The sequence below is a fragment of the Rhinoderma darwinii genome, chromosome 12, assembly GCF_050947455.1.
Source record: "Rhinoderma darwinii isolate aRhiDar2 chromosome 12, aRhiDar2.hap1, whole genome shotgun sequence".
NCBI classification, from domain to species: Eukaryota; Metazoa; Chordata; class Amphibia; order Anura; family Rhinodermatidae; genus Rhinoderma; species Rhinoderma darwinii.
Genome location: NC_134698.1, coordinates 59,736,487 through 59,755,003, shown reverse-complemented (window position 1 = coordinate 59,755,003; position 18,517 = coordinate 59,736,487). Strand labels below are relative to the sequence as shown.

General features: G+C 40.7%; 1 protein-coding gene across 1 annotated transcript in view; it reads left to right on the top strand.

Moving 5' to 3' along the window:
- Positions 1-18,517, top strand: part of DPF3 (double PHD fingers 3) — a 257,140-nt gene that overhangs the window by 117,228 nt on the left and 121,395 nt on the right. Inside the window, 2 exon segments of the mRNA XM_075843503.1 lie at positions 1,579-1,739; positions 14,013-14,120. Coding sequence (XP_075699618.1) covers positions 1,579-1,739; positions 14,013-14,120 — 269 coding nt within the window.

The window sequence follows — 18,517 nt, the reverse complement described above, 5'->3', positions numbered from 1 at the left end:
GCAAAATACGGACCACCCTTCTGAGTGAATCTTATTAGAACAACAATTTGGTGTGACCTATTAAAATCTCTTGATTTTACTGCTTTCTCTTGTATGACTGCTAATTTGGTGCCTGTAGGGCAGCTGTAGGCAACCTTAGAGATGTTGAGATCTACTGCTGCAACTTGGGAGTGTCTTGAGATCTACTTGGTACCGAGCTGTGACAGCGCCATGTGGAGCAAGGCGTTTAAGTTATTATTTTTTTTACACCACAACTTTAACTATGCTGAATGCACAATCAAGCCCAGCCTCCTCCAGCAGACCAGCGCCAAAACAACTCTGCTTAGCGCTACCCAACTCGGGATGCAGGAGCAGGCAGCTGGGAATATGTTCTGCACGGTGTGAAATGCTCTCACTGGCAGAACAGTGATGGGGAGAGAGGGGGAGTTGTAGTGTGCATACTCGACTATCTGTTCATTCAAACGGCTCCTAGCCACGGTCTAGCCAGTTCTGGCAATCGGTGGGGGTCCAAGTGCTCAGACATACACATGTTTAGCATTTATCACCTATCCAGTGGATAGGTGAAAAATGCTTCACAACGGAATACTGCCCCTTTACAATTCCTTTTTTCTTTAATGTGCTCCTTTAGCTGCTGGCTTGTACCTCCCCTGGTGTACCCACATACCTGTTCTGTCTGTCATGTTCCCTGCTTTCTGTTCTATCCCGCTGTTCAATTTTTTTCGGCATCTCTGAGGCAGAGCAGTGACTAGAGCTGCAGAGGGTGAGAACAGCCCCCTCTCCAGACAGGTAGCAAAGTAGATAACCCATTGCCTTCTATGGCAGAGTTTTCTAGGCACTTTCTGCGACCTGTGCAGAGGTCAATGGGAAGGGGAGAGGAGGAGAGCTGTCCCCATCACCTATGTATGGTCAATGGTGGATCCAGTGTTATACTCTGTGTGTGTGTGTGTGTGTGTGTGTGTGTGTGTTACCTTTAATTGTAATCCTCTCTGTAATGATAATGTGGTGACTGCTGAGAAGTGATGTCTACAGAACAGAAAGTGTCAGTCTATTATGAGACTAAGTGGCCTAGTGAAAATTGCGATATTTAATTTAAGGATTTTTTTTCTAATATAGATAATGACATGGGAATAAACTAAGTAAATCACAAAAAAACCTTTAATGTTTTAGCAATAGGTCATTTTCTGATGACACATTCTCTTTAACCATCTTATTTGGTCCCGTACTTGTTATAGGAGGTTGCCTAATTTGGAACCCCTGCTTTCTATTATCTGATATTGCCAGACGACCAATTGAAATTAATGCCCATACACTGATTTGAATGACCGCTGGTTGTTTTTCCGTCCTGTTTAACATATATCTCAGCTTTGGTTATAGAGGGGTCCGAAACGGGAGCAACTCCGCATACCTTATTCAGGTATAGGAAAGCAGATTGTCTGGCAGACAACCACTACTCGACATGTTAAATAGTTATAGTTCATGCTGTACACACGCTTGTGTATGAATATTGTTCCTTTGTGTATTGCTTACAATAAATGATTGTACAATACTTACCCAATATAACTATGGTTTTCCTTGCAGACTTGGGGATCAGTTTTACAAAGAAGCAATTGAGCACTGCCGCAACTACAACTCAAGACTATGTGCTGAACGCAGTGTTCGCCTCCCCTTTTTAGACTCACAGACTGGTGTAGCCCAGAACAACTGCTACATCTGGATGGAGAAAAGGCACAGAGGACCAGGTATAATACTTGTCACTGAATGAAACTAAAATGGACAATTAAATTATAAATGTAATTAAAGGAACGCTCTAAGAATTTTTCTCTCCCCCCCCCCCCCTTTGGAAAGTGTAGATTGGGTAAGCCTCTTATCGGGCGCTTTGTTGCTGAACAATTGTCACGTGACGTGACCCGTATTGTGACTGTCCAAATCTTACAGTGTCTGCTGTGTGGAGTCACTATTACTATGAATTCCTATGACACGCACATCTTTGTATCTTTCACATTTTTTACTATGAAAAATGGTTTATTATGGGAAAAACAAAAAAGATAAAAAAAAAGATAAAAAGATACAAAATTGGTATCACCGCATTCGTAAAGACCCATACTATGTCACTGTGCTGTCACTTCCTGTCACAAACAAGCCCTTCACATAGCGCTCATATTAACCCGTTAGTGACCGCCAATACGCCTTTTAACGGCGGCCACTATCGGGCTTTATTCTGATGCATATGCCTTTTTACGGCACTGCATCAGGATAAGTAAATAGAGCAGGGAGCCGTCAAATCTCCCTGCTCTCAGCTGCCAGAGGTAGCTGAGGGCTGGGGGCGTCCCTGCTCTGCTATGTGAGATCGATATTAGTATCGATCTCACCCGTTTAACCCCTCAGATGCGGTGCACCGCATTTGAGTGGTTTTGGAGAGAGGGAGGGAGCTCCCTCTCATCCAACTGACACCCGGCGATAAGATCGCCGAGTGTCTGTGTCTGCGATGGCAGCCGGGGGCCTAATAAAGGCCCCCAGGTCTGCCTGGAGCGAATGCCTGCTAGATCATGCCGCAGGCATGACCTAGCAGATGCCTGTCCGTTTTAAACGGACAGGCAGTAATACAGTGCAATACAAAAGTATTCTATTGTATTATAATAGCGATCGGAGAATCCCATATTAAAGAGGCTCTGTCACCAGATTTTGCAACCCCTATCTGCTATTGCAGCAGATCGGCGCTGCAATGTAGATAACAGTAACGTTGTAATTTTTTTTAAAACGAGCATTTTTGGCCAAGTTATGACCATTTTTGTATTTATGCAAATGAGGCTTGCAAAAGTCCAACTGGGCGTGTTTACAGTAAAAGTACAACTGGGCGTGTATTATGTGTGTTACATCTGGGCGTGTTTACTTCTTTTACTAGCTGGGCATTCTGACGAGAAGTATCATCCACTTCTCTTCAGAACGCCCAGCTTCTGGCAGTGCAGACACACAGCGTGTTCTCGAGAGATCACGCTGTGACGTCACTCACTTCCTGCCCCAGGTCCTGCATCGTGTCGGACCAGCAAGGACACATCGGCACCAGAGGCTACAGTTGATTCTGCAGCAGCATCGTCGTTTGCAGGTAAGTCGATGTAGCTACTTACCTGCAAACGCTGATGCTGCTGCAGAATCAACTGTAGCCTCTGGTGCCGATGTGGCCGACACGATGCAGGACCTGGGGCAGGAAGTGAGTGACGTCACAGCGTGATCTCTCGAGAACACGCTGTGTGTCTGCACTGCCAGAAGCTGGGCGTTCTGAAGAGAAGTGGATGATACTTCTCGTCAGAACGCCCAGCTAGTAAAAGAAGTAAACACGCCCAGATGTAACACACATAATACACGCCCAGTTGGACTTTTACTGTAAACACGCCCAGTTGGACTTTTGCAAGCCTCATTTACATAAATACAAAAATGATCATAACTTGGCCAAAAATGCTTGTTTTTTAAAAATAAAAACGTTACTGTAATCTACATTGCAGCGCCGATCTGCTGCAATAGCAGATAGGGGTTGCAAAATCTGGTGACAGAGCCTCTTTAAAGTCCCCTAGTGGGACTAGTAAAAAATTTAAAAAAAAAAAAGTTTACTAAAGTCAATTTAAAAAAAATGTGGAAAAAAATTAAAAGCCCACTTTTTCCCCTTACAAAATGCTTTACTATTAAAAAACCAAAACTAAAGTATAAAAGTTACGCATATTTGGTATCCCCGCGTCCGTAACGACCTTGACTATAAATCTATTACATTATTTAACCCGCACGGTCAACGGCGTAAAAAATGTAATAAAAAACTGTGGAAAAATTGCTGTTTTCTGTGAATCCTGACTTAAAAGAAATGTGATAGAAAGTGATCAAAAAGTCGCTTCTACTCCAAAATGGTACCAATAAAAACGACACGTCTTCCCGCAAAAAAAAAAACTGCCTCCTACAACTGCATCGGCGGAACAATAAAAAATGTATGGCTTTTCAAATATGGAGACACAAAAACAAGTAATTTTGAAAAAAAAGCGTTTTTACTGTGTAAAAGTAGTAAAACATACAAAAACTATACAAATTTGCAATCGTAACAACCCGCTGAATAAAGTTATTTATACCACACGGTAAACGGCGTAGATTTAAGACGCGAAAAAGAGAGGCGAAATTTCAGGTTTTTTTTCTATTCCCCCCCAAAAAAAGTTAATAAATAAATATGTACCTCAAAATGGGGCTATTAAAAAATACAACTTGTCCCGCAAAAAACAAGACCTTATACAGCTATGTCGACGCAAAAATAAAAACGTTATAGCTCTTGGAATGCGACGATGGAAAAACGTAAAAAATGGCTTGGTCATTAAGGGGTTAAGCAATAAGTTCCAGATGCAAAAGCGTTGCTCCTGCTTTCAGGCTGTTGCTAGGGTACCCTGTGATGTCATTAATGAAGTTACAGGGATTCCCTGTGCATGGAGAGGGCATGGAAACATGCAGAAAAGACAATCTCTGTCTTCTCTGCACATCTCTGTATACAGATAACTATTAAGGGTAAATTCACACGCAGATTTTGTTGCAGAAATTCCTGAAAATCATTTCCATTCATCTGAGTGGGGTTGTTTGTGTCGAAAGCACCTGGGTTTCTGCAAATTCTATTCTGATGAATAGAATTGATTCTAAGTTGCAGAAAAATCTGCCACATGTGAATACACCCAAACAGCAATTTAATGCACTGTTGCTATTAGATCATTTATGAGTGATCTGTATATAAGGGCGCAAGGGAACACATAGATAGTTCTTCCGGCTGTGTTCGGGTTCTTGTAGTTTTGCTCTGTCAGAGGAGCAGAACAATGAAAATACCGGAAGCGACACTTCCGCTCAACGACAGAGACAACCAGCCCTCTACGGAACCCAATTCGTTCCGTCAGGATGACCTTGCTTTTACTGGACACAAAAGCGCAGCTCTGCTCAGCCAGTGATGAGAAGACTGCGTGATCTTGCGAGAGAAATCACACAGCAGAAGCCACTCTGACACTGTCTACAGCTGATTGGACAGTGTCCGAGAACGGACTATGAGGCCCAATGTTGCACATGTATGGGGTAGCGAAAAGTTTTCTTCAATAAGTAAATATAGTAAAATGTTAATATTATAGAAAAAGAAGTTAAAAATAAAAAAAGCCCCATCTCCAAAAAAGTGCACATTACTCTGAACCCACACGCACCAATTTTAGACATTACCTTTAGAGATTACCTTTTAGACATACCTCCGGCTGCCAATTTTAGTCTGTTCTATCCCAGCACAATCTACTTTTTTGTGTCTTTACTAAAAAATGTCTGTACTTGGATGATTATCTTGTACAGGTGCTGCGTCTAAAGCTAAAGGAGGGATATACATTTAAAACTAAAATAGGGATTACACATTTGGCATCGCGATGCGTGGGAAAATCAGAGAAATATTGTTGGGGTAAATATTTATTATTCATTAAATAAACTAACTTTAAAAAAAAAAAAAAAAAAAAAAGCAAGAAAAAAATCAAACAAATATTTTCTTGTTATCTATGACCATTTTCTCAAAGTCAGACCTACAAATTAATATCCACTTCCATTTTATTTAATATAAAAGCCCAATGTGTCCCGCAAAAAAAAAAAAAGAATCAAAAGATTTTGACTTAGAAATTATTTTAAAAAAAAAGAAGAAAACTTTGAATGCATCACTCCAAAAAGTGACATTTTTGCTCTGGGCAGGAAGCCCATAAACACCCCCATCATAAAAGGGTTAAAACTATTAGAAGCCCTACTTAAATAGTGCCCATTGATACTGCTGTGGGTCCCCCTCTGCTGAAAGGGGATCAAATAGCTGATGTTGCAACGTGTGTGTGTGTGTGTGTGTGTGTGTGTGTATGTATATAAATGTAGAAAAAATATATATATAAATAAATAATATATGCAATAAAGAAGGGATTCCACTGCACTCACCATTCCGTTAAAATACTCTTCTTTATTAAGGCAAGAAAAGGCAGCATGGATGTGGTGCACAAGCCTCCGGCCGTTTCATGTGTGCCCATGCCTTGTCAAGGCCTATATATACCAGTCAGTTCTTATAGTTGATGTGTTAGAAGCAGGCAAAAGAATCTGAGAAACTTTGACAAGGGCCAAATGGTGATGGCTATACACCTGGGTCAGCGCATCTCCAAAGCAGCAGGTGTTGTTGACTATTCCTGGTATATTAGTGGTTAGTACCTTCCAAAAGTGGTCCAAGAAAGGACAACTGGTCACAAATTGCCCAAGGTTTATTGATTCTCGTGGGGGCGAAGGCTAGCCGGTCTGATCCCACAAAAAAAGCTATTATAGCACAAAAGCGACTACAATAGGCACATGAGCATCAGAACTGGACAATGGAGCAATTGAAGGTGTCCTGGTCTGGTGAATCAAGTTTTATTGATGTGAATGTCTGGATGCATGTGCGTAGCTTACTTGGGTAAGAGATTGCACTAGGATGCACTATAGGAAGAAGGCAAGCTGGCCGAGGCAGTGTAAAAGTCTGGGCAACCTTGGGTCTTGCCATTCATGTGGAATCTATATAGCCTTGCGAAGGAATTTACCCCCTTTGTGCTTTTCCTACTTTGTTGGATTAGAACTTTGAATTGAGATGGCGTTTTGGACCATTTGATTTACACAACATGACTACCACTTTGAAAGGGCAAAACACTTTTTTACTCTGAGACAAACTATAATTAAGAAAAAAAAATGGAGAACTTTAATGCACATAAGTATTAACCCCCTAAAATTCAATACTTTGTGGAGCCACCTTTTTCTACAATTCCAGATACAAGTCTCTTGGGGTATCCCTTTATAACCTTAGCACATCTTGACACTGGGATTTTTGCCCATTCCTCCCAGCAAAACTGCTCCACCTCCTTCAAGTTAGATGGGTTGCGTTGGTGTACAGCAGTTTTCAAACCATGGCAGGGATTCTCAATTGGATTGTGGTCTGTGCTTTGACTCTGTCATTTAAATGTTAGCCCTTAAACCACTCCAGTATAGCTTTAGCAGTATGTTTAGGGTCATTGTTCTGCTGGAAGGGGAACCTCCGTTCCAGTCTCGAATCTCTCAAGAATTGCCCTGTATTTACTGCCATCCATCTTTCCGTCAATCATGACCAGTTTTCCAGTCCGTGCCGATGAAAAGCCATGCCCACAGCATGATGCTGCTACCACCATGCTTCACTTCGTTCTTGGGGTGATGGGAAAATTTGGGGTTTACATCATACATAGTGTTTCCCATGATGGCCAAAAAGTTACATTTTAGACTCATCTGGCCAAAGAACCTTCTTCTTCCATGTGTTGGGAGTCTGCCACACGATGTATGGCAAACTCAAATGTGTTGTCTGTTTTTCTCCTAAGCAATGGCTTTTTTTTCTGGCCACTCGTCCATAATCTCCACTGTGTAGTGTATGGCTTATAGTGGTCCTATGGACAGATACTTCCGTCTCCGCTGTGGATCTTTGGATCTCCTTCAGTGCTATCGTTGGTGTTTTTGTTAAATCTCTGATTAATGCACTCGCCCAAGCTGTACGCCTTGGTGGGCAGCTTTCTCTTGTCAGGTTTGTAGTTGTGCCTTATTTATTTTGTTTTAATGGATTTAATGGTGCTATACTTCTCCAGAACTTTGTCTCTGACCTGTTTGGAGAGCTTCTTGGTCTTCATGTTACTTGCTTAGTGGTGTTGCAGACACAGGAGCCTTTCAGAGCAGGTGTATTTATACTGACATCATGTGACACTTTGCTTGCACACAGGCGGACCTTGACTTCTAAAGTTAATTGTTTTAGACAGACCTTATTTAGGTGTTTCATAGCAAACAGGGTGACTACACATGCACTCATAACTTTTCCGTTTTTAGTTTTGTTGTTTTTTTTATCAGTTTTTTTTCATTCCACTGTAACAATTTGGACTATTTTGTGATGTCTATTACATAAAATCAAGTTCAAAATCCATAAAAAAAAAAAATAGAAGTGTTTAATAGTTTGTGTTTTGTTAATTGACAAAAAAGTGAATGAACAAAAGAGAAATCTAAATCGATATTTGATGAGACCACCCTTTGCCTTCAAAACGGCATCAATTCTTCTAGATCCACTTGCACAAAGTTATGGATTTTGTAGGATTATAGTCAGGTTTATGATTAAGAGAAACGGGCAACGTTGAGGACCATAGACGCAGTTGTCAGCCAAGGAAACATAATGCAGCACATCAAAGACACATCAAGCTTCCCTTCAAAATTGAAAGATGTCCAGCAGTGCCATCAGCTCAAAACGGGCAGAAACCAGCAGGACCCAGGTACACCCATCTTCTGTTCGGAGAAGTCTAGGCAGAAGTAGTCTTCATGGAAGAATTGTGCCCAAAAAGCCATACCTTCGGCATGGAAACTAGGCCAAGTGACTCAAAATATGTATGAAAACATAGGAGCTGGAGTGCAGAAAAATGTCAGGAGGCGCTCTAAACTGATGAGTTAAAATGTGAAATATTTGGCTGTAACAGAAGGCAGTTTGTTTGCCGAAGGGCTGGAGAGCGGTACGATAATGAGTGTCTGCAGGTAACCGTGAAGCATGGTGGAGCTTCCTTGCAAGTTTGGGGCTGTATTTCAGCAAATGCAGTTGGGGATTTGGTCAGGATTAATGGTATCCTCAATGATGTGAAATACAGGCAAATACTTATCCATCATGCAATACCATCAGGGAGGCGTCTGATTGGCACCAAATTTATTCTACAGCAGGACAATGACCCCAAACATACAGGCAATGTCATTAAGAACTATCTCCAGTGTAAAGAAGAACAAGGAGCCCTAGAAGTGATGATATGGCCCCCTCAGAGCCCTGATCTTAACATCATTAAGTCTGTCTTGGATTACATGAAGAGACAGAAGGATTTGAGGAAGCCTACATCCACAGAGTATCTGTGGTTCGTTAGCAAAGATTTTGGGAACAACCTCCCTCCGAGTTCCTTCAAAAACTGTGTGAAGTGTCCCTAGAAGAATTAATGCTGTTTTGAAGGCAAAGGGTGGTCAGACTAAATATTGCTTTGATTTAGATTTATCACTTAATATTTTTATCAATTAACAAAATGCGAACACTTCTGTTTTTGAAACCATTCTTACTTTGCAGCATCTTTACCGCAACTGTTTAAAAGTTTTCACACTAGGTCCTTCTTAAGAAATTAGAATATAATCAAAAAGTTAATGCATTTCAGTAATTGAATCAAAAAGTGAAACTCATGTTATATAGATTGATTACACACAGAGTGATCAATTTCCACCATTGTTTTCATTTAATGTTGAAGATTATGGCTAACCGTTAATGAAAACCCAAAATGTAGTCTCTCTGCAATCTTGAACTTTTACCCAATATTCACATTTTCTGACTCATGGTGTCACTCTCTAATCCGCTAATATACACAACACCTGCAAAGGTTTCCTAAGCCTTTAAATGGTCCAACAGCCTGGTTCAGTAGGCTACACAATCATGGGGAAGACTGCTGACTTGACAGTTGTCCAAAAGACAGTCATTGACACCCTCCACAAGGAGGGTAAGCCACAAAAGAACATTGTGAACAGCCAGCTTTTTTAGCAGAGTGCTGTATCCAAGCATATTAATGGAAAGTTGAAGGAAAAAGTGTGGTACAAAAAGGTGCACAAGCAACAGGGATAACCGCAGCCTTGAAAGGATTGTCAAGAAAAGGCCATTCAAGAATCTGGGGGAGATTCACAAGGAGTGATCTGCGGCTGGAGTCAGTACTTCAAGAGCCACCACACACAGAGTATCCAGGACATGGGTTACTGTTACGTCTATGGCTGCGGCCCGTCGTTCTGACTTGCCCTCCGACGGCCGCGGCCATGGACACGTGAGTTCTCTCTGGCTTCTCGCTCCTGTGAGACACCGGCACTCACTTCCTCTGAGACTGTCTCCCGCAGGGCGCGCGTGCCCACGGCCTTAAAGCGCCAGTGAGCGCATAATTGCATGAAGTCTGCAATCAGTCCAGAATGCTGCTGGACTATAAAAATGGCTCTGCCCTCTTGATCTTCGCCTGAGCGTTGTTGTGTATCTAAAGTTTGTCTTGCAAATGGTCTCCTAGTGTTTTCCAGTTCCCAGTGTTACCCGCTCCTGCTGCCTGTACCCTGTATCCCGTGTTACCGTGCCACTGGGCCATCTAGAGTTGAAGTAGAGTTGTGTCTTCCGCTGCATCTACTGTGTCACACCTCGCCGGGGGCCCGTCTACTGCCGGAGCCTTACCTTCAGCCTGTATCACCGCTACTATCTACATTGCCTCAGGTACCCTTTCTGGACTATAGACTTTGTACTGTACCTGTTTGGCCAGCTGCTATCCCACTACTCGGTACGGCCCAGTGGGTCCACTCCACGCGCCGTGACCGTTACAACGGTCGTGTTCCTCGTGTCAAGCCACTCATGACCCAGAGACAACGCCAGAAGCGTCCTACCTCAGCTAAGGAGAAAAAGGACTGGTCTGTTGCTCATTGGTTCAAAGTCATGTTTTCAGATGAAAGTACATTTTGCATTTCATTTGGAAATCAAGGTCCCAAAGTCTGGAGGAAGAGTGGAGAGACACTCAATTCAAGTTGCTTGTGGTCCAGTGTGAAGTTTCCACAGTGAGTGATGGTTTGGGGAGCCATGTCATCTGCTGGTGTTGGTCCACTGTGTTATATCAAGTCCAGAGTCAGCGCAGCATCTACCAGGAAATTTTAGAGCACTTCATGGTTCCCCCTGCTGACAAGTTTTATGGAGATGCGGATTTAATTTTCCAGCAGGACTTGGCAACTGCCCACACTGCCAAAAGTACCAATACCTGGTTTAATAACCACAGTATCACTGCGCTTGATTGGCCAGAAAACTCGCCCGACCTAAACCCCATAGAGACTATGGGGTATTGTCAAGAGGAAGATGAGACACCAGACCCAACAATGCAGCCGAGCTGAAGGCCGCTATCAAAGCAACCCGGGCTTCCATAACACCTCAGTAGCGCCACAGGCTGATCGTCCTTCATGCCACAGGCTGATCGCCTTCATGCCACAGGCTGTTCGCCTTCATGCCATGCTGCGTTGATGCAGTAATTCATGCAAAAGGAGCCCCGACCAAGTATTGAGTGCATATACTGTACATGCTTTTCAGTAAGCCAACATTTCGGCATTACATTTTTTTTTTAAATTGGGTTTATTTAATAATTTAATTTTCTGAGACTAAATTTTGGTTTTTATTTACTGTTCACCATAATCATCAACTTTAAAAGAAAACAATGCTGGAAATCGATCACTGTGTAAGGAATCTATGTAATATTTAAGTTTCAGTTTTTGAATTGAATTACTGAAATAAATGAACTTTTGGAGATATTCTAATTCATTGCGAAGGAGCGGTGTGTGTGTGTATGTGTGTGTGTGTGTGTGTGTATATAGACACACTATATATATATATATATATATATATATATATATATATATATATATATATATATATATATATAGGTGTGTGTGTATATATATATATATATGTGTGTGTGTATATATATATATATATATATATATATATATATATATATAATCAAGCAAATAGTAGGAGCAGCATAGTGCAAAAAACACAAAAACGGCTGGTGCTAGCCTCAAATATCAAGGAGTGACGCACTCCTCATGAATATACCAAAAATAGAGCCCAGAAGCAGCACTCAATAGCAAAAAATATGAATTTTATTCACCCAACACAGCTGTGTTGGGTGAATAAATTCATATTTTTTGCTATTGAGTGCTGCTTCTGGGCTCTATTTTTGGTATATATATATATAGATTAGCACAAAATCCTCTAATCAGTCAGAACGTTTTATGTAACCTGCTTAATACCTTGAGACACCATGGCGACACTGTACATTATAGTTCGGAGGGAGAAGTATGGAGCGGGCCTAATCGGTGTAAAAAAAAATTATAGAAAAGGCCAGAATTGTTATTTTTTGGTCAAATTACCCTAAGGTGTCGTTTTTACCGCATGGTGAAAGGCCTAAAAATTAAACAAAAGAAAACGGTAGAGCAATCTGTTTTTTTGCAACTCCACCCCACAAATAGTTTTTTTTGTCATTTCAAGTAGATTATGTAAAACTTTAAATGGTGCCAACTCCTCCCGTAAAAAAAGTCTTCACACCGCTCCATTGACGGAAATATAAAAAAGTTATGACTCTTTGAAGGCAGGGAAGGAAAACCAAAAATGGCCTGGACTTTAACGGGGTTAAAAGTTTTTGTCTTACAATAACCATTATCACTACCATTGCAGTGTGTAAACAGTGATGATGGAGAGAATTTTATTATGGGGAATATTGGGAATTTATTTTGCTAAGGTTACAAAAGATGGAGAACAATTTCTACTGTAAAAAATGTTTAATGGTAACAAAGTATTTGTGCATGTAATCTAAAGCAAGGGTCAGACAGGCTGGATTTAATCAGTGTGATCCTACTTTCCCCAGGAGATAAGTGGCAACAGTGGTGCCTGGAGGCTGACTATCTCCTTCACCAATGATGTAAAGAGTAAAAGTTCAAACAATGGAATGGTCTTTAGCGATAATAGTTACATCTACAGTATTAATATGATTACTTCTTACCAAGCTAATCTTCTCCTTCAGACAAAACACTGTTCCAGCTTTGCAATTTTAATGGTCTTTTGTGGTCGACGTTACAATTGTACATTCAGTAACGTTCAAGGACAATACTTGAAATATGAACTGCTTTTCATGGAAAAAATTTATTGCATAATGTCAAATAACTTTTTTTATGTATGTGCCCTTCCTCAGTAGAGGCATTCATGTCTGACTAGCCATAGATATTATGTGGATGATTATGGTCTGTTTCTCTGCATAGATAAGGCATTTGGGTAAGAATTTCAAAAATCCTTGTGTCTGTATGATCTCAGTGGTATGATCCTGATCAGGAATCTGATGTGGTCCTTGTGCCAATGCCAGAGAAATCCTGTATTTGAGTAAGGAAAAGGCAGCACTTAAAGAGGCTCTGTCACCAGATTTTGCAACCCCTATCTGCTATTGCAGCAGATAGGCGCTGCAATGTAGATTACAGTAACATTTTTATTTTTAAAAAACGAGCATTTTTGGCCAAGTTATGACCATTTTTGTAGTTATGCAAATGAGGCTTGCAAAAGTCCAAGTGGGTGTGTTTAAAAGTAAAAGTCCAAGTGGGCGTGTATTAGGTGCGTACATCGGGGCGTTTTTAATACTTTTACTAGCTGGGCATTCTGATGAGAAGTATCATCCACTTCTCTTCAGAACGCACAGCTTCTGCCAGTGCAGATCTGTGACGTCACTCACAGGTCCTGCATCGTGACGGCCACATCGGCACCAGAGGCTACAGTTGATTCTGCAGCAGCATCAGCGTTTGCAGGTAAGTCGATCTTACCTGCAAACGCTGATGCTGCTGCAGAATCAACTGTAGCCTCTGGTGCCGATGTGGCCGTCACGATGCAGGACCTGTGAGTGACGTCACAGATCTGCACTGTCAGAAGCTGGGCGTTCTGAAGAGAAGAGGATGTTACTTCTCTTCAGAGCGCCCAGCTAGTAAAAGTATTAAAAACGCCCCGATGTACGCACCTAATACACGCCCACTTGGACTTTTACTTTTAAACACACCCACTTGGACTTTTGCAAGCCTCATTTGCATAACTACAAAAATGGTCATAACTTGGCCAAAAATGCTCGTTTTTTAAAAATAAAAATGTTACTGTAATCTACATTGCAGCGCCTATCTGCTGCAATAGCAGATAGGGGTTGCAAAATCTGGTGACAGAGCCTCTTTAAGGCCACAAACCACGTTGAGAAACCACATCGACATCCGAATGCTCGTTAATGTTTGCAGGTAAACCGCATATCGGTGTTGTCGGTAGCTGTTGCGTGTGGCCTTACACTGATACAATGCAATAGTAACTAAATCTATTTGAGCTATAAGTAAAGTACATTTTTAATGTTTGTCCACATACACAGGGGTGGCTCCAGGACAGTTGTACACGTATCCAGCTCGATGTTGGAGAAAGAAGAGGCGTTTGCATCACTCTGAAGATCCAAGGTTAAGACTTCTGGAGATAAAAGCAGGTGGGTGAATATAAAGTCCAGACAATTACCCAGTGTACTGTCCTGATGACCGTCTTAATCAATCTAATAAATCAATTCACAGAGATTATAGCACTTATTGCATCATTTAGTGAAGAGCACTATTTAGGTAGGCGTGTATACAGTTTGTGTAGGTATTTTTAAATGCAGCATCTACGTGTTAGTCTCTGTTCACATTAGCGGTATTCTTACTGTAAAAAAACGGAAATCTGATAAACCCTGTTCTAAGCCAATATGTATCATTCTACTGTCGTTTTTTATTTTGGTGCAGTAGTGGTGTGATTAAGAAACACTATGCAATTTGTGAACACCGCCCTAATAATGTTGTGTATAAAACGCCACATCTAGAGCATACTGCAATAACCTAAGGATAATGTTTGACAAACAGACATTTAATCTGCAATATCTGTTTGGTTAGCTATATTTCTTTTCTTCTGATGCATGTGCTATTGGTAATATCCCTGGCACGGCTATCACTAATATATTGGTCTAACCGTATACGATCTGTCTAATGTGAATGTTTGCAGAATAGACTGGGAATACATAGACTCGGCTTCCAAGTGGATTATGGTATATAAAACCGTTAGCAGCAGTAAGGAGCAACTTTCTAAATTTTCCAAATATATTAACATTTTGTACCTTTTCACATGGTTTCTGTGAGCTGATTTTTGTCTTGCTCAGTCATATACCAAATGGGTCATAATATTAGGTGGTGCATTAAACTGGCAAAAATGTAAATTGTGTGCAGATGATCAGAACAGTCAGTGCTATCTGTGTGATTTATGGCTCCGTCGGTGTTGCTGGCTGTACTTCATGGGCTTAATGAGTAGTGTTTGTTTCCATCTGTGCGATAGCTTAAATGAAAAACTGCCAATTCTAAATCCATGTTAATTTGCTAGTTGCACGGCTACCCACTTTCACTATAATTCACATTTTTAAATGTGGCTTTAAAGTCCATTTCTTTACTCTGGTCTAGAGAGAAAATCATTGGGTGTCAATGAATATATATACACATACGTAAACCTGTCATATCAAAGCAAGAAGGATTATTGATTCGTTCTCTGAAAGAAAATCAGGTTGGATTTGGGAAATGACATGTCCTAACTCTGTTTCCCATTCCTGTTATGATAAACTAACTGCTGGGATATTTATATCCCATCCTAAAGTGGCCGCTATTGTGTTAGTGTTCTGCCTGCAATATGCATCATAGGCCAGAAAAATTACCATTGCAACAAGGACACGTAGCCATGGGTTCCAGGCTTTATTTTACCAAACACTGGTGGCAATTATACAATGCATTCATTATAAAAGGTTACGAAGTTGATCTATAATGAAGTATTTCATATTCTGTAGATAGTTGGTATATAGTAAGTTTACACTTCGAGCTTAACTCGGTGTCTGGCCATTTATTTCTCTTTGTAGTGTTTATATATAAAAATGAAAATATGAAATGTCTGTTTACATACCTCAGTGACTGTGTGGATATCTATAAAGATGCAAACGCCATCCAACCTTTTGTGTTGACATTGGCAGCTGTGATAGATGAAGCCGCTGATTCCTTAGGGGCAGTTTTATGCCAGGGTCTGTTTCCATGGTAATTCTTAGCTTAGTGGCCTAAGGAGCAGAAAGTGTCATTCCCGAAAAGTGTCTTTGCTCTCCTCCGTTCTTCAGTACCTTCTGTGGTGCTGCGTGCATACAGATAACATGTTCTCCATCCATACTAATTGACATTTTTGTCATTTACCACAAAAGGATTGTTCCTCACTGAATATTTTCAGAGTCCCGACAAGGAGAGTAAAAAAAATAAACCCAAGGGGCTTTGTAGAGTTATCCTAATTATCACAGCGGACAAAATATCACATAAATGGGGCACAAATTTAAAGAAGTATTAAAGAAAAAAAAGATATACTGATAGTAACAGAAAACTACCATCACTCAGAATAGCCACAGAAATTCCAGTAAAAGAACGGTAAGCCTTCCTAAGGATTTAGAAGATTTTGCAATCCGATATGTAAAAAAAAAAGGACAAAACCCGCAGGTACAAACCTTAAGGGCATGTTGACACGCCAGGGATTTTATTATTTGCATTGCAGGCTGAAATCCATGGCAAATCAGCAACATATAGGGCAATACTGCTGACTTGAAATCTGCAACATGTCCTAAAATCCATGTAAATTTTTTGGTTCTGCACGTGAATGGGATTTTGTAAATCCATATTCACTCACTTTACAGATTTTTTTGGGCAGATGCCGTAGTACGGTGTATAAACATACCCTAAATGATATGCTGCACTTATATTATTAAAGTTTACCTAATACATGTATATACAGGTCCTTCTCAATGAATTGGAATATCATCAATAAGTTAATTTATTATAGTAATTCAATTCAAAAAGTGAAACTCCTATATTATATATATTCATTACCCACAGAGGGATGGATGCACCACAGAGCAACAGACAATTCCTTTTTCTCCTTAGCCCAGTGAAAGCGCTACTGACGTTGTCTCTGGGTGATAAGTGGCTTGACACAAGAAATGCGACAGGTGTAGCCCCTGTCCTGGAGCACTTACTCCAGCCGCAGTCCACTCTTTGTGAATCTCCCCCACATTCTTGAACTGCCTTTTCTTGACAATCCTTTCAAGGCTGCGGTTATCCCTGTTGCTTGTGCACCACTTTTCTACCACACTTTTTCCTTCCTCTCAACTTTCCATTAATATGCTTGGATACAGCACTCTGAACAGCAGCTTCTTTAGCAATGTCCTTTTGTGGTATACCCTCCTTGTGGAGGGCGTCAATGACTGTATTCTGGACAACTGTCAAGTCAGCAGTGTTCCCCATGATTGTGTAGCCTACTGAACCAGACTGTTGGACCATTTAAAGGCTTAGGAAACCTATGCAGGTGTTTTGTGTTGATTAGCAGATTAGAGTGCGACACCATGAGTCTACAATCTTGAACTTTTACCCAATATTCCATTTTTCTGATGGACTAAATTTGGGGTTTTCATTAACCGTTATCCATAATCATCAACATTAAAATAAAAAAAATGCTGGAAATAAATCACTCTGTGTATAATGAATCTATATAATATGAGTTTCACTTTTTGAATTGAATTACTGAAATAAATTAACTGTTTGACCATTTGAACTTGCTGACCTCTTCAGATTGTATTATAATCAGCATAAACTAACCAATGTGCACTTTGCTTTCACTGGGATTATATAATCTAGGTTTTTTTTTCCAGGAACTATAACTATAATATTTAACAAAAGGGTTTGCTACATTATAGTTTAATCCATCAAATCATCAGAACACAATTGAAATTAAGCTGCAGTTAATACTTGTTCACCCCTGGTGGTATTCTAGCTAAAGGGAAAACACTGTATATAGTTTAAAAAATCCAGTTTTAATCATATAAAGCCTAAAGGGTTTGCACCATCAGGACTAACCTTGTCCATATACCCTATGAGCCAGAGCACCTTTCGCTTTGGCATACTTAAAGCCGCAGGTACCAATCTGAATTTCCCAAAAATAATACTACATATCCTCTGCAGGGAAAATCCACAGCCGGTTAAATTGGGGGATCTCAGAACCCAGACCTGCGGCGATTAGGCGGTTGTCAGGTTAATTAAGTTGTTTGTGATGAAAAATTCCTTTAAACATTGTATAAGGAAAAGTTACACAAATGAGAAGTGGCCCCACAGCAACATCAGACTCTAGCTCTCGTTTCTCAGGCTCTTTAAAGCTGAAAATCTGTCCTGATTATGTCTAACTGACGCAGGTATGTGGCTCATTACAAGAGAAAGTCTGTTACATTTAGGGCCTGTTCACATCAGTGTTGCCCTTCCATTGAGGGGTTAGCCCGACGGAACCCCTCAACGGAAGGGAAACGTTGATGTGAACAGACCCTTAAAGAGGTTGTCCCAGAAGTAATGAAAAAAAAAATCAAACATAATATAGTGCATTTAAAACAAGAGAGTTTCGGTTGGCACTACTCCCATGCCGTGGCAATAATCTAGAAGCAACGTGGTGCTGGGATCTGTGGTTCTACAGCTGCTGCTAGAGCGGTGCTCTGTGCGTGCAAAGTATCAACTCCACATATAATATAGGAGTATAGTAAAAATGCACGGCGCTCACCCTATTGACATTCAATTACAGCTTTTTATTCAGCAGATATTGAGGCAAGTAAAAACAGGAGACAAGTGCATAGCCTACAGCCTTGAGGAAGCGACTGGAGGACGTGAAACGGCCGTATGCCAACTGCTATGCGCTTGTCTCCTGTTTTTACGTGTCTCAACATCCGTTGAATAAAAAGCTGTAATTGACTGTCAATAGGGTGAGTGCCGTGCATTTTTACTATACTTTTATATAATATAGTAC